General features: G+C 48.2%; 1 protein-coding gene across 1 annotated transcript in view; it reads right to left on the bottom strand.

The window, feature by feature from the left end:
* The window catches only part of glrx3 (glutaredoxin 3), a 72711-nt gene extending 46493 nt beyond the window's left edge, over window positions 1-26218 (bottom strand). Inside the window, exons 1-2 of the mRNA XM_070876772.1 lie at window positions 26110-26218; window positions 14370-14478 (exon numbers count right to left, since the gene is read on the bottom strand). Of these exons, the coding sequence (XP_070732873.1) occupies window positions 14370-14478; window positions 26110-26201 (201 nt within the window). The 5' untranslated portion in view covers window positions 26202-26218. The remainder of the gene's footprint in view (window positions 1-14369; window positions 14479-26109) is intronic.
* Window positions 26219-26991: the final 773 nt, after the last annotated feature.

The following is a 26991-nucleotide window of genomic DNA, read 5'->3' as shown; positions in this document are numbered from 1 at the left end:
GGGGGGGGATGTGTCGGGGGGGGATGTGTCGGGGGGGGGATGTGTCGGGGGGGGGATGTCGGGGGGGGGATGTGTCGGGGGGGGATGTGTCGGGGGGGGATGTGTCGGGGGGGGATGTGTCGGGGGGGGATGTGTCGGGGGGGGATGTGTCGGGGGGGGATGTGTCGGGGGGGATGTGTCGGGGGGGGATGTGTCGGGGGGGGATGTGTCGGGGGGGGATGTGTCGGGGGGGGATGTGTCGGGGGGGATGTGTCGGGGGGGGATGTGTCGGGGGGGGATGTGTCGGGGGGGGATGTGTCGGGGGGGGATGTGTCGGGGGGGGATGTGTCGGGGGGGATGGTGTCGGGGGGGGATGTGTCGGGGGGGGATGTGTCGGGGGGGGATGTGTCGGGGGGGGATGTGTCGGGGGGGGATGTGTCGGGGGGGGATGTGTCGGGGGGGGATGTGTCGGGGGGGGATGTGTCGGGGGGGGATGTGTCGGGGGGGGATGTGTCGGGGGGGGATGTGTCGGGGGGGGATGTGTCGGGGGGGGATGTGTCGGGGGGGGATGTGTCGGGGGGGGATGTGTCGGGGGGGGATGTGTCGGGGGGGGATGTGTCGGGGGGGGGATGTGTGGGGGGGGGATGTGTCGGGGGGGGGTGTGTGGGGGGGGAAGTGTGTGTGGGGTGGGGTGGGGGGAAGTGTGTGTGGGGTGGGGTGGGGGAAGTGTGTGTGGGGTGGGGTGGGGGAAGTGTGTGTGGGGTGGGGTGGGGGAAGTGTGTGTGGGGTGGGGTGGGTGAAGTGTGTGTGGGGTGGGTGGGGGAAGTGTGTGTGGGGTGGGTGGGGGAAGTGTGTGTGGGGTGGGTGGGGGAAGTGTGTGTGGGGTGGGGGGGGGGGAAGTGTGTGTGGGGTGGGGTGGGGGGGGGGAAGTGTGTGTGGGGTGGGGTGGGGGGGGGGAAGTGTGTGTGGGGTGGGTGGGTGAAGTGTGTGTGGGGTGGGTGGGTGAAGTGTGTGTGGGGTGGGTGGGGGAAGTGTGTGTGGGGTGGGGTGAGGGAAGTGTGTGTGGGGTGGGGTGGGGAAGTGTGTGTGGGGTGGGTGGGGAAGTGTGTGTGGGGTGGGGTGGGGGAAGTGTGTGTGGGGTGGGGTGGGGGAAGTGTGTGTGGGGTGGGGTGGGGGAAGTGTGTGTGGGTGGGGTGGGGGAAGTGTGTGTGGGGTGGGGTGGGGGAAGTGTGTGTGGGGTGGGGTGGGGGAAGTGTGTGTGGGGTGGGGTGGGGGAAGTGTGTGTGGGGTGGGGTGGGGAAGTGTGTGTGGGGTGGGGTGGGGGAAGTGTGTGTGGGGTGGGGTGGGGGAAGTGTGTGTGGGGTGGGGTGGGGGAAGTGTGTGTGGGGTGGGGTGGGGGAAGTGTGTGTGGGGTGGGGTGGGGGAAGTGTGTGTGGGGTGGGGTGGGGGAAGTGTGTGTGGGGTGGGGTGGGGGAAGTGTGTGTGGGGTGGGGTGGGGGAAGTGTGTGTGGGGTGGGGTGGGGGAAGTGTGTGTGGGGTGGGGTGGGGGAAGTGTGTGTGGGGTGGGGTGGGGGAAGTGTGTGTGGGGTGGGGTGGGGGAAGTGTGTGTGGGGTGGGGTGGGGGAAGTGTGTGTGGGGTGGGTGGGGAAGTGTGTGTGGGGTGGGTGGTGTGTGTGTGTGTGTGGGGTGGGGGAAGTGTGTGTGGGTGGGGTGGGGGAAGTGTGTGTGGGGTGGGGTGGGGGAAGTGTGTGTGGGGTGGGTGGGGGAAGTGTGTGTGGGGTGGGGTGGGGGAAGTGTGTGTGGGGTGGGGTGGGGGAGTGTGTGTGGGGTGGGGTGGGGGAAGTGTGTGTGGGGTGGGGTGGGGGAAGTGTGTGTGGGGTGGGGTGGGGGAAGTGTGTGTGGGGTGGGTGGGGGAAGTGTGTGTGGGGGTGGGGTGGGGGAAGTGTGTGTGGGGTGGGGTGGGGGAAGTGTGTGTGGGTGTGGGTGGGGAAGTGTGTGTGGTGGGGTGGAGTGTGTGGGGTGGGGTGGGGGAAGTGTGTGGGTGGGGGGGGAAGTGTGTGTGGGGTGGGGTGGGGAAGTGTATGTGGGGTGGGGTGGGGAAGTGTGTGTGGGGGTTTCCTATAGTGGGAGTGTGTGTGGAAGTGTGTGTGGAATGGGGGGGGGGCACCCCTGCTCTCTCCTCCGGCCCTCTCGATCATTGAGTGCCCCCCAACCCCCGCTCCCTCCCCGGTTGCCACGCTTCCCCCCCCCCCACCCCCCGGTTGCCACGCACCCTCCCCCGGTACCCACGCTTCCCCCCCCCCCCCCGCCACCCCCCGGTACCCACGCTCCCCCCACCCCCCCGGTACTGCGCACGCGCACATGCTCCAACTCGTCTGCGCAACGCTGCCGGCACTGAGAAGGCGGCATGATCTCTAGCCCCGCCCCCCTGCAGGCAGGCTCCTCCCCAGGGAGACTACGCTGCGCCACGCCACGGTCCAGGAGGACCGGAGAATTGCTGCAGAATATTCCGGCGCACCTTCGAGCCCAGGTAGGTCACGTAAGTCTCGGAGGTGTGCCGTTTTCACGAGATGCCGAAACCTGAGCCCTATACTCCATCTGCCAAATTTTTGCCCGTTCACTTAACCTATCTCTACCCCTTTGCAGACTCTTAGTGTCCTCCTCCCAACTTGCTTTCCCACCTATCTTTGTATTGTCAGCAAATTTGGCTACAGTACACTCGGTATCTTCATCCAAGTCATTAATATCGATTGTAAATAATTGAGGCCCCAGCACTGACCCCTGGTGGCACCCCACTAGTTACAGTTTGCCAACCTGAAAATGATCCATTTATCCCAACTCAGTGTTTTCTGTTAGTTAACCAATCCTCTATCCATGCTAATATATTACCCCCAACACCGTGAGCACTTGGAGTGAATCAAATTGGCTGAAGACTGGCTTCTGTGATGGTGGCCGATATGGATCATCCACTCGGCACTGCTGGCTGAAGATGGTTGCAAATGCTTCAGCATGGTATTTCCACTCATGTGTTGGATTCTGCCATCATTGAGGATGGGGATATTCATGGACCCTCCTCCTCCTGTTAGTTGGTTAATGGTCCACCACCATTCACGACTTGGATGTGGCAGGATCGCAGAGCTTTGATCTGATCCGTTGATTGTGGGATCGCTTAGCCCTGTCTATGGCATGCTGCTTCCGCTTTTTAGCATGCATGCAGTCCTGTGTTGCAGCTTCCCCAGGTTGGCACCTCATTTTAAGGTACGCTTGATGCTGCTCCTGGCATACTATTCTACACTCCTCATTGAACAAAGGTTGGTCCCCTGGCTTGATGGTAATGGTAGAGTGAGGTTTATGCCAGGCCATGAGGTTACAGATTGTGGTGGAAAATAATTCTGCTGCTGCTGATGGCCCACAACGTCTCATAAAACACCCATTTTTGAGCTGCTACATCTGTTCTGAATCTATCCCATTTAGCAGGGTGGTAGTGCCACACTAAACGATGGAGGGTATCCTCAGTGTGAAGACGGGACTTCGTCTCCACAAGAATTGTGTGGTGGTCACTGCTACCATTGCCATCATGGACAGATGCATCTACGACAGGTTGATCGGTGAGCACAAGGTGAAGTAGGTTTTTCCACTTGTGTTGGTTCTCTCACCACCTGTCGCAGGCCCAGTCTGGCAGCTATGTCCTTCAGGACTTGGCCAGCTCGGTCAGTAGTGGAGCTACCGAGCCACTCTTGGTGATGGACATTGAAGTTCTTCAGCCAGAGTACATTCTGTGCCTGTGCTAGTCTCAGTGCTTCTTTTAAGTAGTGTCCAACACGGAGGAGTACTGATTCATCAGCTGAGGTAGGGTGGTAGGTGGTAATCAGCATCTAATGTTATCTCCACCTGTTCTACCTCCCTGGTAAATACTGAAGCAAAGAAATAATTTAATATTTCTGCCATCTCTCTATCGTTGCCTGTCTATCCCTTAATGGCACTATTCCCATCCCAACCTTCCTTTTTTTTTTATTGATGTGCCTGTAAAATATTTTTACAATTTTGTTTTATGTTCCTTGATAATTTAATGTTCTTGTTCCTCTTTGCCTTCTTTGACTTCTCTCCTAATCTCTTTGTATTCTTCCTTATTATGTACTCTCCTGCTGTCTTCTGTAGTCCATTTTATTTTCCCCAAGTTCTATTCTCAGCCCCTCAAAATCAGCTTTTCTCCAATCTATTATCCTGGTTTTCATCATACTTGTGTCCTTCTCAACCATTATTTTAAAGCATATTATGTTTTGGTCAATTTTGCCTAGATGTTCCCCTACTTATACTTCTCTTATCTGCTGTGATTCATTCCCCATTAAGAGATCCAATAGGAAATCCTGCCTTGTTGGGCTTTTTACATATTGGATTAGAAAGGACTCCTGTACATATTGTAGGAACTTTATTACATTATCCCCTTTACCTGCCTCTTCTGTCCAATTAATATCAGGGTAGTTGAAATCCCCCATGAATATTATTCTATGTTTTTACTCATTTCCCTCATTTGTTTGCATATTTCTTCCTCCACCTCCATTCTACTATTAAGTATTCTGTATTAATGTGATTGATCCTTTATTATCTGTTATCTCTATCCACATGGATTCTATTTTAGTCTTGCTGATAGCTGTGTCATTTCTTTCCAACTGCCATTATGTTATCTCTAATAAGAACAGCTACTCCACCTCCCCTTTACCCTCTCTACTTTTCTAAACAGGTTACACCCTGCAATGTTTAATTCCCAGTCCCAATTTTTCTTTAGCCAAAAGCAACATGAGGAAAAATGTTTTTACGCAGCGAGTGGTTATGATCTGGAATGCACTGTCTGAAAGGAAGGTGGAGGCAAATTCAATCATGGCTTTCAAAAAGGAATTGCTAAGCAGCTAAAGGAAAACATTTGTAGGGCTACGAAGGAAGGGCGGGGTAGTGGGGCTAGCTGAATTGCTCTTGCAGAGTGCCGGCACTGGTTTGACAGGCCGAATGGCCTCCTTCTGTGCTGTAACCATTCTATGATTCTATGTCTCAGTAATTTCAACTATGTCTGGTTCCTTGTAATGCATGATTGCCTCCAGCTCCCCATTTTATTACGGACACTGCATGCATTGCCGTGCAGTTTAACTCGTGCTTAATAGCAGTTCCTCTCACCTTATTTTTAATCATCTTTTTACATTCCTGTTCTTTAATTCTATTTATTCCCGGGTCATCAATGTCCTCCCGAATTTATTCTTTTTTATGTTCTCCTTTCCTGTTTTGTTTATATTTAGGCTGCTTTCATTTCTTGTAGATCCCCCCACCCCCACCCCAGTTTTACTAGTTTCAAGCTTTTGCCATCTCCCTATTTAGCCTTTCCACTGGGACACAGGTGTCATCCCAGTTCACAGGACAGATCCACCAGCTCCTGTTCTGTTCCAGTTAGATATAGTTATACAGAACTTGGGAAGGAGGATTTAAATGTGACCATGTGATATCGCAGGAAAAAGCCCTCTGCTATTACTACTACAAATTTCTCTAAATTCCCAACAAATCCCAGCTTTAATGTTCTTCCCATTATTCTGTGGTCAACTGTGTACTCTCAAAATGGTAACATCCCTTATTATTTATCAACTGAACCCACACAGATTTCACCACCATCCATAAAAACTTTCCTTTCTATGGTTGTGATCAGAATGTTACTTACCAAGGCACCTTTTATCTTTCTCTAGCTCCTGAAAATTTATAGCCCGGAAATATTAATTCCCATTCTTGTCCCAGCTAAAGCATTGTTTCAATCAAGGCTACATTATATCCCTTGATGCGAATTAGTGCCACTAGCTCTCCAACTTTATTTTATTAATGTTTTGCATATTCGCATACAGGTTGAACCTCCCTTATTTGGTACACTCGGGACCTGGCCTATGCCGGATAATGGATTTTGCCGGATGAGGGGAGGTAGTGGCTCGAGGGGAAGGGGGGCAGCCTGAGGTTGGGGTTGGGGTTTTGGGGGGGGGGGGGGGGAAGAGAGGAGGTCAGCGCCCCAGGTGGGCCCAAAGTATCGGTGGGCCGCGAATGAAGTGTCGCAGGCCCTTGGACCGAGTGTCGGCGCAGCCCCAGCGGGCAGAGTATCGGTGCAGCCCCAGCGGGCAGAGTGTCAGTGCGAGCCCAAAGTCAGGGTGGAGGCTGGCCACGTTCTGAGCATGCGCCCCCGACCACCGGAATCATGCCAGACGAGGGGTGGTGCTGGATAAGCAAGTCCCGGATAAAGGAGGTCCAATCTGTATAAACATTCCAACTCTAACCCATTCACACTGCTCAGTAACCTTTTCCTTTTTTATTCTTTCCTTCACTATCCTTCTCATTAACCATGGTTCTATCTGCCCAAAGCATTGTCTCTCCACACGTGCTCTCCCAAGTTTATTGCTTTAGATTGCTTTGTGTTTGCAATGTATTATTCGTAACCATTTTCTCATATCATTTAAGTGTCTCCATTCCACTCCTATGAACTTACGACCACAGCTGTCTATTCTTGATGCTAGGATTTCGGAGCCAGTTCAGATAGAGTCCATTCCTTCTGTACAATCACCTCCTTTTCCAAAACCGGTCCCAATGTCCCACAAACTTCAAACCTTACACCACTCTTCCAGCCACTTGTTCAACTGTCCAATCTTTTTCTGACTGACAGATTTAGTTCATAACACAGGTATTATTTATGAGAATAGTAGACTCGGCATCTTTCTATTTCAACTTTTAGTAACTGTTCAAATTCCTTGCATGTTCCCCTTCCTCAATTCTACCAATGTCATTTTTTTTGAAATGGACTACAACGATTTGGTGCTCATCCAGCCTTCCCAAAGATCCATGGGGCCAAATTTTCAGCTTTCGGGGTTTTTTGGCGAAAACGGTAGCGATTCATGAAAATTAATGTTTTCGCTGGGCTACCGTTTTCAGCCCGAACTTTCGGCCTTCGCGTCGACATCGATAAGGGAGGCGTTGCTCAAGCGTGTGTGGCGCAAACCGCGAGTTTTGGCAACTTTAATCGGGGGCCAGGAGCGCTGCGAGGCCTTCGGAGGAGAGGAAAAAAGAAAAAAACATTCCAAAAACATTTACAAGACCCTTTACTATGTAATCCCAATCCTCCGGCGATGTTTGGGCCTACCATCCTCCGGCAACGTCCTGGCCTTCTCGCCACCAGCGACGCCGTGGCCTCTCCCTTGCTCCACTCAACGGTGGAATCTCTGTCTAGCACGTGGTGCGCACAATGGCTGTGGCCACTCTGACCTCTCCTCCTTCCACAAAGTGGACCTCTAATCATCTCAATGCCTGCCCTCACCTTTCTCACCACCTCACCGAAGGGGGCTGCTCAGCGCCGAGCTTATGGCTCACATCACGCCGTTGGAAACTACAGCAGTGTCTGGTCTCCAGACGTCTTGGACCCCCTTGCCACTGGACCAAGACCTTGCTCTGCTAAGCCCGTGTGGTAGCCGGTGTGCAACGACCACCCCACATTAAAAGAACTCACGCACAGGCATCTTACACCCTTGAAAATGAAGTTCAGGACCTGGAATGTCATGTCAGGACCCTCATGGACAACCCCAACAGTGACAGACCGGATCGCCGCACTGCTATCATTGCCCAGGAATTTGGACATCACCGCCCTAAGCGAGACCCAGCAGGCAGGGGAAGGCCAGCTCAAAGAACAAGGTGAAGGTTATACCTTAGAAACATAGAAAATAGGAGCAGGAGTAGGCCATTCAGCCCTTCGAGCCTGCACCATCATTCAATATGATCATGCAACTTCAGTACCCCATTCCTGCTTTCTCTCCATACCCCTTAGTCCCTGTAACCGTAAGGGCCACAACAAACTCCCTTTTGAATATATCTAACAAACTGGCCTCAACAACTTTCTGTGGTAGAGAATTCCATTGGTTCACAATTCTCTGAGTGAAGAAGTTTCTCCTCATCTCGGTCCTAAATGGCTTACCCCTTATCCTTAGACTGTGACCCCTGGTTCTGGACTTCTCCAACATCGGGAACATTCTTCCTGCACCTAAACTGTCCAATCTCGTCAGAATTTTATATGTTTTTTGAGATCCCCTCTCATTCTTCTAAATTCCAGTGAATATAAGCCTAGTCGATCCAGTCTTTCTTCATATGTCAGTCCTGCCATCCCGGAATCAGTCTGGTGAACCTTCGCTGCACTACCTCAATAGCAAAAATGTCCCTCCTCAGATTAGAAGACCAAAACTATACACAATATTCAAGGTGTGGCCTCACCAAGGTTCTGTACAACTGCAGTAAGACCTCCCTGCTCCTATACTCAAATCCTCTCGCTATGAAGACCAACATGCCATTTGCCTTCTTCACCGCCTGCTGTACCTGCCAACTTTCAATGACTGATGTACCATGACACCCAGGTCTCATTGCATCTCCCCTTTTCCTAATCTGCCACCATTCAGATAATATTCTGCCTTCGTGTTTTTGCCACCAAAGTGGATCAGCTCACATTTATCTACATTATACTGCATCTGCCATGCATTTACCCAATCACCTAACCTGCCCAATTCACCCTGCAGCTTCTTCGCATCCTCCTCACAGCTCACACTCCCACCCAGCTTAGTGTCATCTGCAAACTTGGAGATATCACATTCAATTCCTTCGTCTAAATCATTAATGTATATTGTAAATATCTGGGGATCCAGCACTGAACCTTGCGCTACCCCACTAGTCATTGCCTGCCATTCTGAAAAGGACCTGTTTATTCCCACTCTTTGCTACCTATCTGCCAACCAGTTCTCTATCCATGTCAATACATTACCCCCAATACCATGTACTTTAATTTTGCGCACTAATCTCTTGTGTGGGACCTTGTCAAAAGCCTTTTGAAAGTCCAAATACGCCACATCCACTGGTTCTCCCTTGTCCACTCGACTAGTTACATCCTCAAAAAGTTCTAGAAGATTGGTCAAGCATGATTTCCCTTTCATAAATCCATGCTGACTTGGACCGATCCTGTCACTGCCTTCCAAATGCGCTGCTATTACGTCTTTAATAATTGATTCCAACATTTTCCCCACTACCGATGTCAGGCTAACAGGTCGATAATTCCCTGTTTTCTCTCGCCCTCCTTTTTTAAAAAGTGGAGTTACATTAGCTACCCTCCAATCCATAGGAACTGATCCAGAGTCTACAGAATGTTGGAAAATGACCACCAATGCATCCACTATTTCTAGGGCCATTTCCTTAAGTACTCTGGGATGCAGACTATCAGGCCCTGGGGATTTATCGGCCTTCAATCCCATAAATTTCCCGAACACAATTTCCTGACTAATAAGGATTTCCTTCAGTTCCTCCTTCTCGCTCGACCCTCGGTCACCCAGTTCATTCCGGAAGGTTATTTGTGTCTTCCTTAGTGAAGACAGAACCAAAGTAATTGTTCAATTGATCTGCCATTTCTTTGTCCCCCATTATAAATTCACTTGATTCTGACTGCAAGGAACCTACATTTGTTTTCACTAATCTTTTTCTCTTCACATATCCATAGAAGCTTTTGCTGTCAGTTTTTATGTTCCCTGCAAGCTTACTCTCGTACTCTATTTTCCCCCTCCTAATTAAACCCTTTGTCCTCCTCTGCTGAATTCTAAATTTCTCCCAGTCCTTGCTGCTTTTTCTGGAAAGGCAAACCAGAGGAAGAATGCCGCCTCCACGGAATCAGTTTCGCCATCAAGAACGAGCTGGTCAACCGCCTCAGAGACTCCCCCTATGGGAGTAGCGAACGTCTCATTACTCTCCGACTCACCCTATGCCAGAACCAGTACGCCACAGTCATCAGCGCATACACCCCAACACTCAATGCAACAGATGAGGCCAAAGAGGGATTTTACTCCAGCCTGGAACAATCCCTGTCCCACGTCCCTACGGACGACAAACTAATCCTCCTCGGCGACTTCAATGCCAGAGTCGGTAAGGACACAGACCTCTGGGGAGGCATGATCGGCAGAAAGGGGTTAGAGAAAACCAACTGCAGCGGTACCCTGCTTCTGATAAAATGCCTAGAACATGACCTTGTCATCACCAACACCGTGTTTTGCCAGAGGGACAAGTACAAGACGTCGTGGCAAAACCCCACTCCAAGCATTGGCACCTGTTCGACTACGTCAGCTTTCGAGCAAGGGATCGTTCGGACGTGCGCATCACCCGCGCCATGACAGAAGCAGACGACTGCTGGACAGACCACCGCCTAATCCATTCCGTCATCAACATCAATATAGCCCCAAAGCGACAATGACCCAGCTAAGAGAGCCCTATACAGCCAGCGCCTCACTGCTAACCTGGCGACCCTTGATGACCCCGAGACGCAGATTGGCCACAGTGCTTGGTCTGCCCTCCAGGCCACCATAACTAATGCCTGTAAAGAGACACTCGGTCACTCAACCAGGAAACACGAGGATCGGTTTGATGAGAATGACCAGGAGATACAAGAGTTAATAAATCGCAAGCTCAGGGCATTTCTGAACCTAAAACAACCCAACTTGGGAACAGTAAAGCAGCTTTACAGGCGGCATAAGGCAGAGATCCAACAAAAAAACGCGCAAACTAAAGAATAGATGGTGGATGGAGAAAGCACAAGAAATTCAGCAGCTGGCCGACAGCCATGCTGGGCGAGGATTCTTCACCGCAGTCAAGTCTACCTGCGGCCCAAGCACCCAAGGCCCCACCCCACTGCTGGCCAACAACGGGGTGACACTATTCAAGGACATCGAGGCAGTCAGGGCCCGCTGGAAGGAGCACTTCGAAGATCTCCTTAATCGAGACTCTGCCTTTGACATGAGTGTCCTTGACTCCATCCTGCAGCAGGCTACCCGCCACCGTCTCAGCAAAACCCCAGCCCTGCACGAGATAGAAACCGCCATCCGTCAGCTCAAGAACAACAAGGCATCGGGCGCAGAGGGAATCCCTGCTGAGGCACTAAAGTATGGTGGAGAAGCACTATTGGCACAAATGCATAACTTCATCTCTCTCATCTGGAAGGAGGAGAGCATGCTGGGAGATCTCAGAGATGCAATAATCGTGACCATCACTAAAAAAGGGGACAAGTCCGACTGCGGCAACTACAGAGGAATCTCCCTGTTGTCAGCCACTGGGAATGTCATCACTAGAATCCTCTTCAACCGTCTTGTCCCTGTGGCTGAGGAGCTCCTCCCAGAGTCACAGTGCAGATTCCGTCCACTACGGGGTACAACGGGGTACAACAGATATGATTTTTACGGCGTGACAACTGCAAGAGAAATGCAGGCAACAGCACCAACCCTTGTACATGGCCTTCTTTGGCCTTACAAAGACCTTTGACACTGTTAACCGTGAGGGACTAGGGAGCGTCCTCCTCCATTTCGACTGCCCCCAAAAGTTTGTCGCCATCCTCCACCTGTGCCACAATGGCATGCAAGCCGTGATCCTGACCAACGGATCCACCACAGACCCAATCAACGTCCGAACCGGACTCAAGCAGGGCTGCGTCATCGTACCGCGTCATCGTGCCAACCCTCTTCTCGATCTTCCTCGCTGCAATGATCCACCTCACGCTCAACAAGCTCCCCGTTAAGAGTGGAACTAAACTATAGAACCAGTGGGAACCTGTTCAACCTTCGTCACCTCCAGGTCAGATCCAAGACTGCCCCATCCTCTGTCGTCGAACTACAGTATGTGGACGACACTTGCGTCTACGCACATTCAGAGGCTGAACTCCAAGTCATCGTCAACATCTTCACCGAGGCACACAAAAGCATAGGCCTTACACTAAACATCCGTCAGACAAAGTTCCTCCACCAACCTGATCCCGCGACATAGCACTGCCCCCCAGTCATCAAGATCCATGGCTCGGCCCTGGACAATGTGGGCCACTTTCCATACCTCGGGAGCCTATTATCAGCAAGGGCAGACATCGACGACGAAGTTCAAGACCGCCTCCAGTGTGCCAGCGCTGAGGAAGAGTGTGTCCGAAGATCAGGCCCTCAAATCTGGCACCAAGCTTATGGTCTACAGGGTTGTAATGATATCCGCCCTCCTGTATGGCTCAGAGACGTGGACCATATGCAGTAGACACCTCAAATCGCTGGAGAAATACCACCAACAATGCCTTCGCAAGATCCTGCAAATCTCCTGGGAGGACAGACGCACCAACGTGCAAACTTGGTGGTAACGCATAATGGATTACAGAATCGGCTGCCACTCTGGATTGTACCGGGAATTGAGTCCGCGCTTTTGGGGAGGAGTTGGCTACCTGAGATGAATTGGAAATGGGGGGATGTGCACGCCATTTCATCTGTGGAGCGAAGTTCATGGTCGCAGGTATTGCAAAAATTCGAGTCACTCTTTCAACCCGGTGTCGGAACGTTCAAGGGCACTAAAGTAGTGATACGCATCACTCCGAACGCCAGACCAGTGCACCACAAAGCGAGAGCGGTGCCGTATATGATGCGTGAGAAAATTAAAAGTGAACTGGACAGGCTGCTCAGAGAGGGCATAATTTCGGCCGTTGAATTCAGCGACCGGGCAAGTCCCATCGTTCCCGTCCTCAAGGCAGATTTGTGGCAACTACAAAGCTACCATCAACCAAGTGTCGCTGCAAGATCAATACCCGCTTCCGAGAGCGGAGGACCTCTTTGCCACGCTGGCAGCAACGTCACTGTACTCGATCAGGCCAACATCCTTAGCATTGAAGCACTGACCACACTCGACCAACTCCGTTGGGCAGGCCACATTGTCCGCATGCCAGACACAAGACTCCCAAAGCAAGCGCTCTACTCGGAACTCCTATACGGCAAGCGAGCCCCAGGTGGGCAGAGCAAACATTTCAAGGATACCCTCGAAGCCTCCTTGATAAAGTGCAGCGTCCCCACTGATACCTGGGAGTCCCTGACCAAAGACTGCCCTAAGTGGAGGAAGAGCATCCGGTAGGGCGCTGAGCAGAAAACAAGCGCAGGCAACAGAAGGAGCGTGTGGCAAACCAGATATCCCACCCACCCATTCCTCCAACGACTGCCTGTCCCACCTGCGACAGAGACTGTAATTCCCGTTTTGGACTGTTCAGTCACCTGAGAACTCACTTTTGGAGTGGAAGCAAGTCTTCCTCGATTGAGGGACTGCCTATAATGATGAATCGTTACAAAAAAATTAAAAACTTTAACTTTTCTTTTTTGCAGGTTTTCATACTTACGGCTGCTGGCAGGGCTGCACCGACAGATTTGACCTGTCGGTATCCTGGGCACAGCGTATGGATCTGGAGAGTGCTGAAACTCGGACGCAAACGCAATCCAAGGCATTGCACGTCGGCGCACCTCTCCCCAGCGGTACTTGAAAGCGCCGCCGCAAAGAGGTACCAGAGAATCCTACCCGGGCTTTGCAATCGGGTTTTCGCCGCGGAGGGTCAAATCAGGACAACAACCCGGTCGCAAACCTGCTGAAAATCCAGCCCTTGATGCCTGTCCATCACCCTAGTGCTCGGGAGGAAACATACAATTCTGGACTCCCCGGGCTATGGTCCACAGTACATATCAAAGAAAAGAAAGAAAAAAAATAGAGGCGACACCTGGAATACTGCGTACAGTTTTGGTTTCCAGATTTATGAAAGGATATACTTGCTTTGGAGGCAGTTCAGAGAAGGTTGATTCCGGAGATGAGGGAGTTGACTTATGAGGAAAGGTTGAGTAGGTTGGGCCTCTACTCATTGGAATTTAGAAGAATGGGAGGTGATCTTATCAAAACATATAAGATTATGAGGGGGCTTGACAAGGTGGATGCAGAGAGGATGTTTCCACTGATGGGGGAAAACTAGAATCAGGGAGCATAATCTTAGAATAAGGAGTCACCCATTTAAAACAGATGAGGAGAAATTTCTTCTCTCGGAGGGTTGTAAGTCCATGGAATTCGCTGCCTCAGAGAGCTGTGGAAGCTGGGTCATTGAATAAATTTAAGACCGAGATAGACAGTTTCTTAACTGATATGGGAATAAGAGGTTATGGGGAGCAGGCAGGGAAGTGGACCCGAGTTCATGATCGGATCAGCCATGATCGTATTAAATGGTGGAGCAGGCTCGAGGGGCCAAATGGCCTACTCCTGCTCCTATTTCTTATGTTCTTATGCTCTTATGGATGCTACATTAAGAGTTTTGCAAGGCTTCATTACTTAAGCATTTGTTTTCTTTACACTATAGAAACTGGAGAGATAAATGTTTTGTATCAAGTCTCCATTTTCCTATCGTATTCTGTGGTAGAAAAAAGTAACAAATTTTATTTTACAACTTTTAATCCCTTTACATTTTAGTCAATAACTATATCCATCACTTTTTGGTGCATACATTGCAGACAACTTAGCAAATTAATCACAAAAATTACCTTTAGAAATATAACATGTGGATATTCTTTGGTCAATTCAGTCATGACTTCATTCATTTGCAAACACTGTGGAGCCCATGGTGCCCAAAAATGGACCACTACTAGCGACCTAAGGAGGGAGAAAAAAAAATTTCTATTCACTTAATGTCCTGATATTAGAAAGTCAAATCTTGAAGCTTTATTCATTCTTCAATATTTTGAAACACAAAACTGGGCCACATAACTACGTTCAGAGGTTCAAATCTGACTTTAGTGAATAAACCATGCTTTGTTATAACTTCATACAGCACAACTAAATCCTGGACGTTTTATCTGACCTTTAATGACAAACTTCATTGGCACAGATTTACCTTGGTCATTTGACTTTTGAAAATCCAATCTTATGTTAAGCTTCAACATACCATAAATTGTTATGTAAAGATGATCATGATTGATAGCTGAGGTGTATGCAGTCTGTCGCTGGTTTTGTATTTGGGTTTACCCTCAGGTCTGTAGAAGTTTTTGTACTGCATTCCCAAACATTTATTATTCTATACTAGCTGACCTCTGTGTCATTGCACATAGGAAGTCAAGACCATAGGAACAAAAATAGGCCATTCAGCCCATCGAGCCTGTTCCACCTTTCATTCAGATCATGGCTGATCTGTACCAAAACTACATTTATCCACATTGGTTCCATATTCCTTAATACCATTGCCTAAAGCCTTTTTGTGGGGGTTGGGGAGGTGGAGAGAATTGTTCCAGATTTCCACTACCCTTTCTGTGCAGAAATGCTTCCTAACATCACCCTTGAACAGCCTAGCTCTAATTTTAAGGTTATGCTCCTTTGTTCTGGACTCCCCCACCAGAGAAAATGGTTTCTTTCTATCTACCTGATCACATCTTTTAATCATTTTAAATATCTCAATTATATCACCCATTAATCTTCTATACTCGAGAAAATATAAGCCTATGTAGCCTGTCCTCATAATTTAACCCTTTTAGCCCTGATAACATACTGGTGAATCTGCACTGCACAGGGTCCCTCCAAGGCCACCATATTCTTCCTGAGATGCAGTGCTGAGAACTAAATGCAGTACTTCAGATGCTTTCTAATGAGAGCTTTATACAACCGCAGCCCACTTGAGATGAAGATTAACATTCCATTAGCCTTTTTAATTACTTTTTACACCTGTCCACTAGTTTTTAGTGATATCTATGCAGACCCAGGTGTGGGGATGATGGGGTGAGGAGAGGGGGATATGTGGCGTCCACAAAAGCACGTGTCCAGTTGATGGCACCTTGCATCAAAGGGAAGCTAGATATCCTAACAAAGCCACATACGCGCTCTGTTCATAGAGAAGACATTGAAGTCCCTTTTCCTGGAGTACAGAGCCTCTGTGACCTCCCGGATGCAGCGATGGACGGCAAACTGGGAGATGTTAGCTATGTCTCCTGTTCCAGAGGGGGAAACAAATCATACCTCCTGTCAGAGCGAAAAGGGGATTTATAGTTAAGGTCTGAAGTTGTTAAAGTCAATATTAAAGCCAGGGGACTGTAAAATGCCTAGTAGAAAAAGTGTTGAGCTTCATTAGAACTCTGTAGGAGACCAAAGACAGAATGCTGAGAGTGATAGTGGGATGGACAGTTGAAGTGACAAGCAACAGGGGTCGCACTTAGGGATGTTCAGCACCTATTGTGCATTCGGTCTCCCCAATGTACAGGAGACCATATAGTGAGCGGCCAATACAGTATACTAGGCTGGAGGAAGTACACATAAATTGCTCTCACCTGCAAGAATTGTATGGGAACCTGGACATTGATGTGGGAGAAGGTGAATGGGCATCTCCCGTGCTTGCAGGGAAGGTGCCAGAGGAAGAACAGGTGGTAAGCGTGATGAAAGAGAGAACCAAGGTGTTCCAGAGGGAATGGTCCTTTGGAAAGCTGAGAGGTGAGGGGATGATGTGCTTAGTGAGGTATTATGTTGGAGGTGACGGAAATGATGGAAGATGATCTCTCGATTGCGGAGGCTGGTGGGGTGGAGGATAAGGGAGACCCCATCACGATTCGAGGTCGGGGACGAGGGCAGGAGCAAAGGAAATGGGACAAAGTCGGTCAAACGTCCCGGCTATCATGGGATGGGAATCCTCAGCTGAGGAAAGAGGACTGACAATCGTGCTTGACAATTCTCAAAATCCTTTTCAGAAGGTAACAGACATCTATGCTGGGGAAATGCAGTGGATGTAATGTACATGGACTTTAGGAAAGTCCTTGACTAAGTATCATATTACTAGAAGATTAATGGGTATCAAATTGGGGGAGGATAGCAAATGGGATTAGAAACATAGAAAGTAGGTGCAGGAGTAGGCCATTCGGCCCTTCGAGCCTGCACCACCATTCATTATGATCATAGTTGATCATGCAACTTAGTACCCCATTCCTGCTTTCTCTCCATACCCCTTGATCCCTTTAGCCATAAGGGCCACAACTAACTCCCTTTGAATATATCTAACGAACTGGCCTCAACAACTTTCTGTGGTAGAGAATTCCACAGGTACACAATTCTCAGTGAAGAAGTTTCTCCTTATCTCGGTCCTAAATGGCTTACTCCTTATCCTTAGACTGTGACCCCTGGTTCTGGACTTCCCCAACATCAGGAACATTCTTCCTGCATCTAACCTGTCCAATCCCATCAGAATTTTATGTTTCTATGAGATCCCCTCCCATTCTTCTAAATTCCAGTGAATATAAGCCCCGTCGATTCAGCCTTTCTTCATATGTCAGTCCTGCCATCCCGGGAATCAGTCTGGTGAACCTTCGCTGTGCTCCCTCAATAGCAAGAGTGTCCTTCCTCTTTAAATTAAATAGGATCGGAATTAAAAGTGGTTGAAAGTGGGTAATAGTGCCGCACAAGGTTCAGTTCTGAGGTCACTTCCATTCACTGTGTACATCAGTGAATTACAGGCCGATACCGCTGCGAGTTGGGCCGAGGGAAGGGGAAAACGCCGCCAAAAAATTCAAAAAAACAATTTTTTTTTAAATCACACACACAAGACCCTTTTCTATCGAATCGTTGCAAAAGAATTAATAAAAACTTTAACTTAGCTTTTTTGCAGGTCTTCATACCTACTGCCGTTCCAAGGACTACAATACAGGCGTTTTTTTTTGTCCTATCTAGGGGTGCGTTGCGAGCCAAATATCTGGCAAAAGCGTTTTTTCCAGTCTTGCACGACGGCAGTCCACTTCCCGCAGTATTTAAAATCCGCCGGCTCAAGACTTCAGCGAATTTCCCACTGCACCGTTTATCACCGAAAAACCAGGCAAATGTTGGGGAATTTCCAGCCCATGTATTTTTGTAAGCATTTGCCAAGAGAAACTGGAAGAATTTGACTTTTTTTAACCAATTAATTCAGTTTATGTATGAGTTTGATTACATGATTCATAGCTTCTTGCCGCAGTCCTTTTGTTTCAATGCATCATTTTACTTGTACATAAATATCAACAGTAGTTGCAGCTTGCACATTGGTCTAGCCATGTTTGATTTCCAACACCTAGGGTGGCAGGAGAACGTAATGGTCACCTACAGTGACCAATGTACCATAATTTGGGGTCAATAATTACACTTGCGTTACTTAGGATAAAGGCGCATGTTTTGATTCATACAAGACTTAGTTTACTTGTGTACAATTGTTAATCCATTTACATAAATAAAAGGATGGTGGGACAAGGCCCAGAATGTAACTTCCAACAAGTTGGATTTACATAGCACCTTCAATATAGAAAAATGTCCTGCAGAGATATACAGGTAATGAAAAAAATGGGTGCTGAGCCAAAGGAGGGAATATTAGGAGGAATGATCAAAAGCTTAGTCAAAAAGTAGGGTTTTTAGGAGGGTCTTGAAGAAGAAGAGGGAGGGAATTAGAGTGTGGAGCCTGGATGGTTGAAGGCACAGCCAAAAATGGTGGGACAAAGAGAAGAGGGGATGCACAAGAGGCCAGAGTCAGTGGGATGGAGAGTTCAGAAAGGGTTGTAGGGCTGGAGGAGGATACAGAGATAGGGAAAGGCAAGACTGCAAAGAGATTTAAACAGAAGGATGAAAATTTTAAATTGGAGACACTGGGAACCAATGTAGATCAGCGAGGACTGGTGTGAGCAGGATTGGTGCAGGATAGGATACAGATAGGAGTTTTGGATGAGCTAGAATTTAAAAGGTAGAGGGGTGGAAAAGAGCATTGGAAAAGTTGAGTCTGGAGGTGACACAGGCATGGATAAAGATTTCATCAGCAGATGGGTGGGGGTAGAGGCAAGGGTGTGCGATGTTAGAGGTGGAAGCAGGTGGTCTTTGCAATGGAGAGGATTATGGGGTTAGCAGCTCAACTCAGGGGGAAATAGGATGCTGAGGTTGCAAATAAAATTGCATTTATATAGTGCCTTTCACGACCACCGGATATTTCAAAGTGCGTTACAGCCAATTAAGTACTTTTGAAGTGCAGTCACTGTTGTAATGAGGGAAACGCAGCAGCCAATTTGTGCAGAGCAGGGTCTCACAAACAGCAATGTGATAATGACCAGATAAATTAATTTAGTGATGTTCATTGAGGGATAAATATTGGCCAGAACACACGGGATAACTCCCCTGCTAAACAGCGCCATGGGAACTTTTACATCCACCTGAGAGGGCAGACAGAACCTCTGTTTAACGTCTCATCTGAAAAACGGCACCTCAGACAGTGCAGCACTCCCTCAGTACTGCACTGGAGTGTCAGCCTAGATATGTGTGCTCAAGTTTCTGGAGTGGGACTTGAACCCACAACCTTCCGATTGAGGGGCAAGGGAGTCACGGCTGACACTAAATAATCTGGTCCAGCCTGGGACAGTGGCCAGAAGGGGATGGAATTGGTGGCATGGGTGTTGAGTTTGTGACAGGGGCTGAAGACAATAGCTTAAGTTTTCTCAATGTTTAACAGGAGGAAATTGCAGCTCATCCAACTTCCTATTTGGAGAGAGAGTTTTAACACTTCTCTTTCATTCCACAAGAGATTGGTGTGCAAGATTAAAGCACAAGGTATTGGGGTAATGTACTGACGTGGATAGAGAACTGGTTGGCAGACAGGAAGCAGAGAGTCGGAATAAACGGGTCCTTTTCAGAATGGCAGTGAGTAGTGGGGTGTCGCAGGGTTCAGTGCTGGGACCCCAGCTATTTACAATATACATTAATAATTTAGATGAGGGAATTGAGTGTAATATCTCCAAGTTTGCAGATGACACTAAGCTGGGTGGCGGTGTGAGCTGTGAGGACACTAAAAGGCTGCAGGGTAACTTGTACAGATTAGGTGAGTGGGCAAACGCATGGCAGATGCAGTACAATGTGGATAAATGTGAGGTTATCCACTTTGGTGGCAAAAACACAAAGGCAGAACATTATCTGAATGGTGGCAGATTAGGAAAAGGAGAGGTGCAACGAGACCTGGGTGTCATGGTACATAGTCATTGAAAGTTGGCATACAGTTACAGCAGGCGGTGAAGAAGGCAAACGGTATGTTGACCTTCATAGCTACGGGATTTGAGTATAGGAGCAGGGAGGTCTTACTGTAGTTGTACAGGGCCTTAGTGAGGCCTCAACTGGAATATTGTGTTCAGTTTTGGTCTCCTAATCTGAGGAAGGACATTCCTGCTATTGAGGGAGTGCAGCGAAGGTTCACCAGACTGATTCCCGGGATGGCAGGACTGACATATGAGGAGAGACTGGATCGACTGGGCCTGTATTCACTGGAGTTTAGAAGGATGAGAGGGGATCTCATAGAAACATATAAAATTCTGACAGGACTGGACAGGTTAGATGCAGGAAGAATGTTCCCGATGTTGGGGAAGTCCAGGGGACATAGTCTAAGGATAAGGGGTAAGCCATTTAGGACTGAGATGAGGAGAAACTTCTTTATTCAGAAAGTTATAAACCTGTGGAATTCCCTACCGCAGAGTTGTTGATGCCAGTTCATTGGATATATTCAAGAGGGAGTTAGATATGGCCCTTACGGCTAAAGAGATCAAGGGGTATGGAGAGAAAGCAGGAAAGGAGTACTGAGGTGAATAGGTGAATGATCAGCCATGATCTTATTGAATGGTGGTGCAGGCTATAAGGGCCGAATGGCCTACTCCTGCACCTATTTTCTATGCTTCTATGTTTAACAAGAACTAAGAAAACCCTTCTGATTGGCAACTCTTCACCTTCAGTCTTCAATCAACCTTGCTCACTTTATTTTATGAATATTATAGTCAGCGTTCCTCAGAACTTTCAACCAGTCTCTCCTAAATTGTAAATATGCCATCCAACAAGCTCTTCCTCCGCCCTGTATCTTCACTGTGTTGACATCAAGAATCATCACAAGGGCAAATTAGATCCAGTTGCACTACATTCAATGATTTTCACCCCTACAACCATGTCAGTTTCTGTGCTTATCAGCATGTTTTAAAGTGTTATATTCTGCCAGCCTAAGAGTGAAGTAAGTTTCTAGTTGGGTATTGTAATGATCACTCCACAATAATCTAGGCTGACACTCCAATGCAATGCTGAGGGAATGTTGCACTGTCAGAGGTGCCATCTTTCAGATGAGATGTTAGAACGAGGCCCTGTCTGCTCTCTCAGGTGGATGTAAAAGATCCCATGACACTATTTCAAAGAAGAGCAGGGGAGTTATCCCCAGTGTCCTGGCCAATATTTATCCCTCAAATCAACATCACAAAAACAGATTACCTGGTTATCACATTATTGTTGGTGGGGCCTTGCTGTGCACAAATTGGCTGTTGCATTTCCTACATTACAACAGTGACTACACTTCAAAAAGTACTTCATTGGCTGTAATGCACTTTAGGACTTCCGGTATTCGTTAAGGGCGCTATATAAATGCAAGTCTCTTTTTTTAGCTGCTCATATACTAGAGTAAGTTAAAGCAGAAAAATGGGGTGTATGACAGATGTCAGGTTGAGAGTACAAGTGAGAACTCGGCTGAATGCAGAAAGTTCAGAGAGGAAGTGGAAAAGGAAATAAGGTGGGCAAAGAGGGTGTATGAGAATAGACTGGCAGCTAACATAAAAATAATCCAAGTCTTCTATTGACATATAAATAGTAAACGGGTAGTAAGAGGGGTGCGATTAGGGACCAAAAAGGATACTTACACATGGAGGCAGAGGGCATGCCAGGGGTACTAAAGGAGTACTTTGCATCTGTCTTTACCAAGGAAGAAGATGCTGCCAAGATCATAGTGAAACAGGAGTTAGTTGAGATACTGGATAGGGTAAAAATTGATAAAAAGGAGGTACTAGAAAGGCTGGCTGCACTTCAGGTAGATAAGTCATCAAGACCGGATGGGATGCTGAGAGAAGTAAAAGTGGAAATTTTGGAGGTACTGGCCATAATCTTCCAATTCTCCTTGGATACGGAGGTGGTGCCAGAGGACTGAAGAATGGCAAATATTACACTCTTGTTCAAAAAAGGTTGCAAGGATAAACCCAGCAGCTCGTCATGGCTTCTTTGGCAGCATCTCCCAAACCTGCGACCTCTCATCATCATCATAGGCAGTCCCTCGAAATCGAGGAAGACTTGCTTCCACTCCAAAAGTCAGTTCTCAGGTGACTGAACAGTCCAATACGGGAATTACAGTCTCTGTCACAGGTGGGACAGGTAGTCGTTGGAGGAAAGGGTGGGTGGGGAATCTGGTTTGCCGCATGCTCCTTCCGCTGCCTGCGTTTGTTTTCTGCATGCTCGCGGCGACGAGACTCGAGGTGCTCAGCGCCCTCCCAGATGCTCTGCCTCCACTTAGGGTGGTCTTTGGCCAGGGACTCTCAGGTGCCAATGGAGATGTTGCACTTTATCAAGGAGGCTTTGAGGGTGTCCTTGAAATGTTTCCTCTGCCTACCTGGGGCTTGCTTGCCGTGTAGGAGTTCCGAGCAAAGCGCTTGCTTTGGGCATGCGAACAATGTGGTCTGCCCAACGGAGCTGGTCGAGTGTGGTCAGTGCTTCGATGCTGAGGTTGTTGGTCTGATCGAGAACACTAATGTCGGTGCGTCTGTCCTCTCAGGAGATTTTGCAGGATCTTGTGGAGATATCATTGGTGGTATTTCTCCAGCGATGAGGTGTCTACTGTATATGGTCCACGTCTGAGTCATACAGGACGACGGGTATCACTACAGCCCTGTAGACCATAAGCTTGGTGGCAGATTTGAGGGCCTGATCTTCCTCAGGCGGCCGAAGGCTGAGCTGGCGCACTGGAGGCGGTGTTGAACCTCGTTGTCTGCCCCTGCTGATAATAGGCTCCTGAGTTATGGAGTGTGGTCTACGTTGTCCAGGGTTGCGCTGTGGATCTTGATGACTGGGTGGCAGTGCTGTGTGGCGGTGTCAGGTTGGTGGAGGACCTTTGTCTTACTGACGTTTAGTGTAAGGCCCATGCTTTCGTACGCCTCAGTGAAGATGCTGACAATGACTTAGAATTCAGCCTTTGAATGTGCGCAGACACAAGCGTCGTCTGCGTACTATAGCTCGACGACAGAGGATGGGACGGTCTTGGATCTGGCCTGGAGGCGACGAAGGTTGAACAGGTTCTCTCTACCACCTAGAAGGACAAACGCAGCAGGCGCATGAGAGCACCATAACCTGAAATTTCCCCTCCAAGTTACACACTATCCAGACTTGGAAATATATCACCGTTCCTTCATCGTCGCTGAGTCAAAGTCCTGGAACTCCCTCCTTAACTACTGTGGGAGTACCTTCACCACATGGACTGTAGCGGTTCAAGGCGGTGGCTCACTTCCATCTTCTCTAGGGCAATTAGGGATGGACAATAAATGCTGGCCTTGCCAGCGACACCCACATCAGAGAACAAATTTTTTTTAAAAGTCAGTTTAACTTCAGTGATGGGAAGCTTTTAGAAATGATAATCCAGGACAAAATTAACCGTCAATTGGACAAGTATGGATTAAGTAAGGAAAGCCAGCACGGATTTGTTAAAGCCAAATTGTGTTTAACCAACTTGATTGAATATTTTGATGAGGGTTGATGAGGGCAATGCGGTTGAAAAGGTGTATGGACTTCCAAAAGGCATTTGAAAAAAGTGCCACATAATAGGCTTGCCAGCAAAGTTGAAGCCCATGGAATAAAAGGGACAGTGGTAGCATGGATACAAATTGGCTAAGTGACAGGAAACAGAGTAGTGCTGAACGATTGTTTTTCGGACTGGAGGAAGATATACAGTGGTGTTCCCCAGGGATCGGTACTAGGACCACTGCTTTTCTTGATATATATTAATGATTTGGATGTGGGTGTACAGGGCACTATTTCAAAATTTGCAGATGACACAAAATTTGGAAGTACAGTGAAGAGTGAGGAGGATAAGGATATACTTCAAGAGGACATAGACAGGCTGGTGGAATGGGCAGACAGGTGGCAGATGAAGTTTAACGCAGAAAAATGCGAAGTGATACATTTTGGTCGGAAGAATGAGGGGGGGGAATGTAAACTAAAGGATACAATTCTAAAGTGGGGGCAGAAATATAGAGACCTGGGGGTAGATGTGAGCAAATCGTTGAAGGTGGCAGGGCAGGTTGAGAAAGTGGTTAATAAAGCATATGGGATCCTGGGCTTAAAAACAGAGGCAGAGATTACAAAAGCAAGGAAGTTATGAACCACTTGTATAAAATACTGATTTAGCCACAACTGGAGTCTGGACACTACACTTTAGGAAGGATGAGAAGGCCTGAGAAGGTGCAGAAAAGATTTACAAGAATGGTTCCAGGGGTGAGGGATTTCAGTTACGTGGATAGACTGGAGAAAGTGTGGTTCTCCTTAGAGCAGAGAAGATTGAGGGGAAATTTGAGAGAGTAGAGAGAAACTGTTCTCATTTGCAGAAGGGTTGAGAAAACCAAAGAACACAGATTTAAGGTGATTGGCAGAAGGTCCAAAGGCAACATGAGGGAAAAACTTTTTTTTTTTACACAACGGGTGGTTATGATCTGGAATGCACTGCCTGAAAGGGTAGTGGAATCGTGGCTTTCAAACGGGAATTAGAAACTTACCTGAAAGAAGAAAAAAATTGCAGGGCTACGGAGAAAGGGCGGGGGATTGAGATTAGCTGAAGTGCTCTTGCAGCGAGCCGCACGTACTCGATAGGCCGAATGGCCTCCTACTGTGCTGTAACCATTCTATGATTCTGTGATCTTTAATTTCAAACAGTACTGGTGAGCTGAGCACATGCTGGTTGTACAAGCAGCTGTTACAGTAAACAGCAAAAATTTTACTTGGTTGCAAACGGCAGAATACTGACTCTACTGACTCTTTAAAACATGCTCCTGATTAAAATTAAAGAGCAAAGCCAAAAACCAACTGAGACTGCAAGAAAAATATCCCGCAAGTGCCCACGATTTTAGTAAATTCCCCACAATTGCCCTTATGTTTTCAGTAATTTTTGTCATCCTATTTGAACTCATTCTTTTCCAGTTCCTTAAGACCATGACACTCTTTGCCTCCATTAATCTTTCTCCCCTATACTTTACAGGATTATAAATACAAGCTTAGCATCACCTAATTACAGTTCAGGTTTTCCCACATCCCTTCCTACTTGGGAACAGGGCGAGCAGAGGACTACTACTTGTGTGGAAGATAAATCATATCATAGGCGCTCTCTCGAATGAGGATGACTTGCTTCCACGGGAGTTCACAGATGTTTTAATGAAGGACCCAATGTTCCAGTCCTGAACTCCAATTGAGGGGGTGGAAGATACCTATGCTTAGATTTTCTTTTAAACATGTGCTGACTGTTGCACATCAGCCACCACACGGGCTTGACAGAGCTAGGCCTTTATCCAGTGGCAAGGGTTAACCAGGACGACTGGAGACCTGCTCTGCTGCATGGACCTAGTGCGCACACATATCAGTGTGGGCTGGCCCATGTTGCCCCTGGGCCCCCCCCCCCCCCGACCTGAGAGAGACCACCGCAGGTCGGGGCTATAAAAAGAGCTGGAGCATGCCACTGCAGCTTCCAACGCGAGCCACTTCATGTGCGTGACGGCTTCAAGGCGACGTCATCAGGACCCAGGTCGTTGTTTGGAGCGTGGGCAGGAGCATCGGCTGGGCCCTGGTAAAGCAGAGGAGCATGGAAGGTCGTAGTGGGCTTGCAATGAGTGATCGGGGCTGAGGGGTGATGAGGGATCATGGCTGAAATTTGGTGGGTGATCGTGACAGAGGTTCGGCGAATGTTTGGTGCGGAGGTGCAGGAGCGGTGAAGGATCGTGGCGGAGTGTGGCGAATGAGGAAGATGAATACCAACAGACTGGATGACCAAACAGCCTGTTCCCTGGGTGTAATTTCTGTGCAAGACTCTTTTCAGCCTTTAGTCACTCCAAATAAGTCCCAGGCACAAACCACGTGACTAAGCCAGTTCAACATGTTTGGGTGGAGGTGCGGGAGGAAGAGTAGGAGACTCGGTAGTTTTGGTTGAAAGTTACAGCCAGTTTCTCTACCACCCACTCTTTACAATAAAGAAACTATCTTGAATTATTCCGACGCAGCTCTTTCTGTGCTGCTCTTTTCAATTCTCGCTCCAAACTAAACCCCGCCGCTGCCTCCAGTCGGCCTGAGTCCCGCACGGCGGCCTCCCCCCTCGGCTCCGGGACCCCTTTACCGTCTCGATCAGCCCGGCAAATGGCACGCACACGCCGGGACTTTACGGCGCACCTCCCGTCCTGCCCCGCCCAGTCACGGCCCACAACCTACTGCCTGGCTCTTTCCAGCACCTCCTCGAAATCTTCGGCACTCTCGGCCACTGCCACCGTCGCCATGATTACCAGACCACACGTGTGGCGCATCAGCGGACCACAGGGTGAAAACCCAGCGACGCTCGATTGTTGATGCCTGACGTACGCGCGCACGCGCGCGCCGTCCTCATCTTCACGCTCCAAGGGATTGTTCAGTGGCAGTAAATTGATTTGGCCGTTTTGCAAGAAATTCTCCAGTTTAGAGACAACTTTTAAGCAATTTCTTATTTAAGGCAGGCATACTTTCCTTATATGTGTGTTTAGGAAATATTCATTTTAGTTGATCTCCCGTGGCGTTGCTCATGTTTAATCAGGAGACATTGTTTTGTTGCCTTGCACCTCATCCCTTTCGTCTTTTAATCTCTGCTGTCTTCCATTCTATCACACCTTCCCTTTTGTTCTTTTCCTCCCCTCCCCCCTTTCCCTTCCTCTAAATCTCAAACTTCAAATTTGTTACATCTCTAACTTTCCAGTTCTGACGAAAGGTTATCGATCTGAAACATTTGCACTGTTTCTTCACAGATGCTGCCTGATCTGCTGAGTATTTGCAGCATTATCTATTATTTTTCTGTCCCTTGTAATCTATAATATAATCTGGCTAATTGAATTGCAACAACTGAATAAGTCAAATACTATATTACATGATATAGGGGAAGGGAGCATGAGTTGTGAAAGGAACTGGCTGACCTGTGTTTCCAGCAATAATCTAGTTTTGTTTTGGATTTCCAGCATCTACTGTTTTTTTTTTTATCTATATATAATACATTTAACTGTGACAGAAAACTGTTACAGGAATTAAGTCAATATTTATGGGAAGTGCACACTATCGACAAAACCTCAA

Source organism: Pristiophorus japonicus, chromosome 3 (assembly GCF_044704955.1).
Source record: "Pristiophorus japonicus isolate sPriJap1 chromosome 3, sPriJap1.hap1, whole genome shotgun sequence".
Taxonomy (NCBI): domain Eukaryota; kingdom Metazoa; phylum Chordata; class Chondrichthyes; family Pristiophoridae; genus Pristiophorus; species Pristiophorus japonicus.
This window is presented reverse-complemented; position numbering and strand designations above follow the sequence as displayed.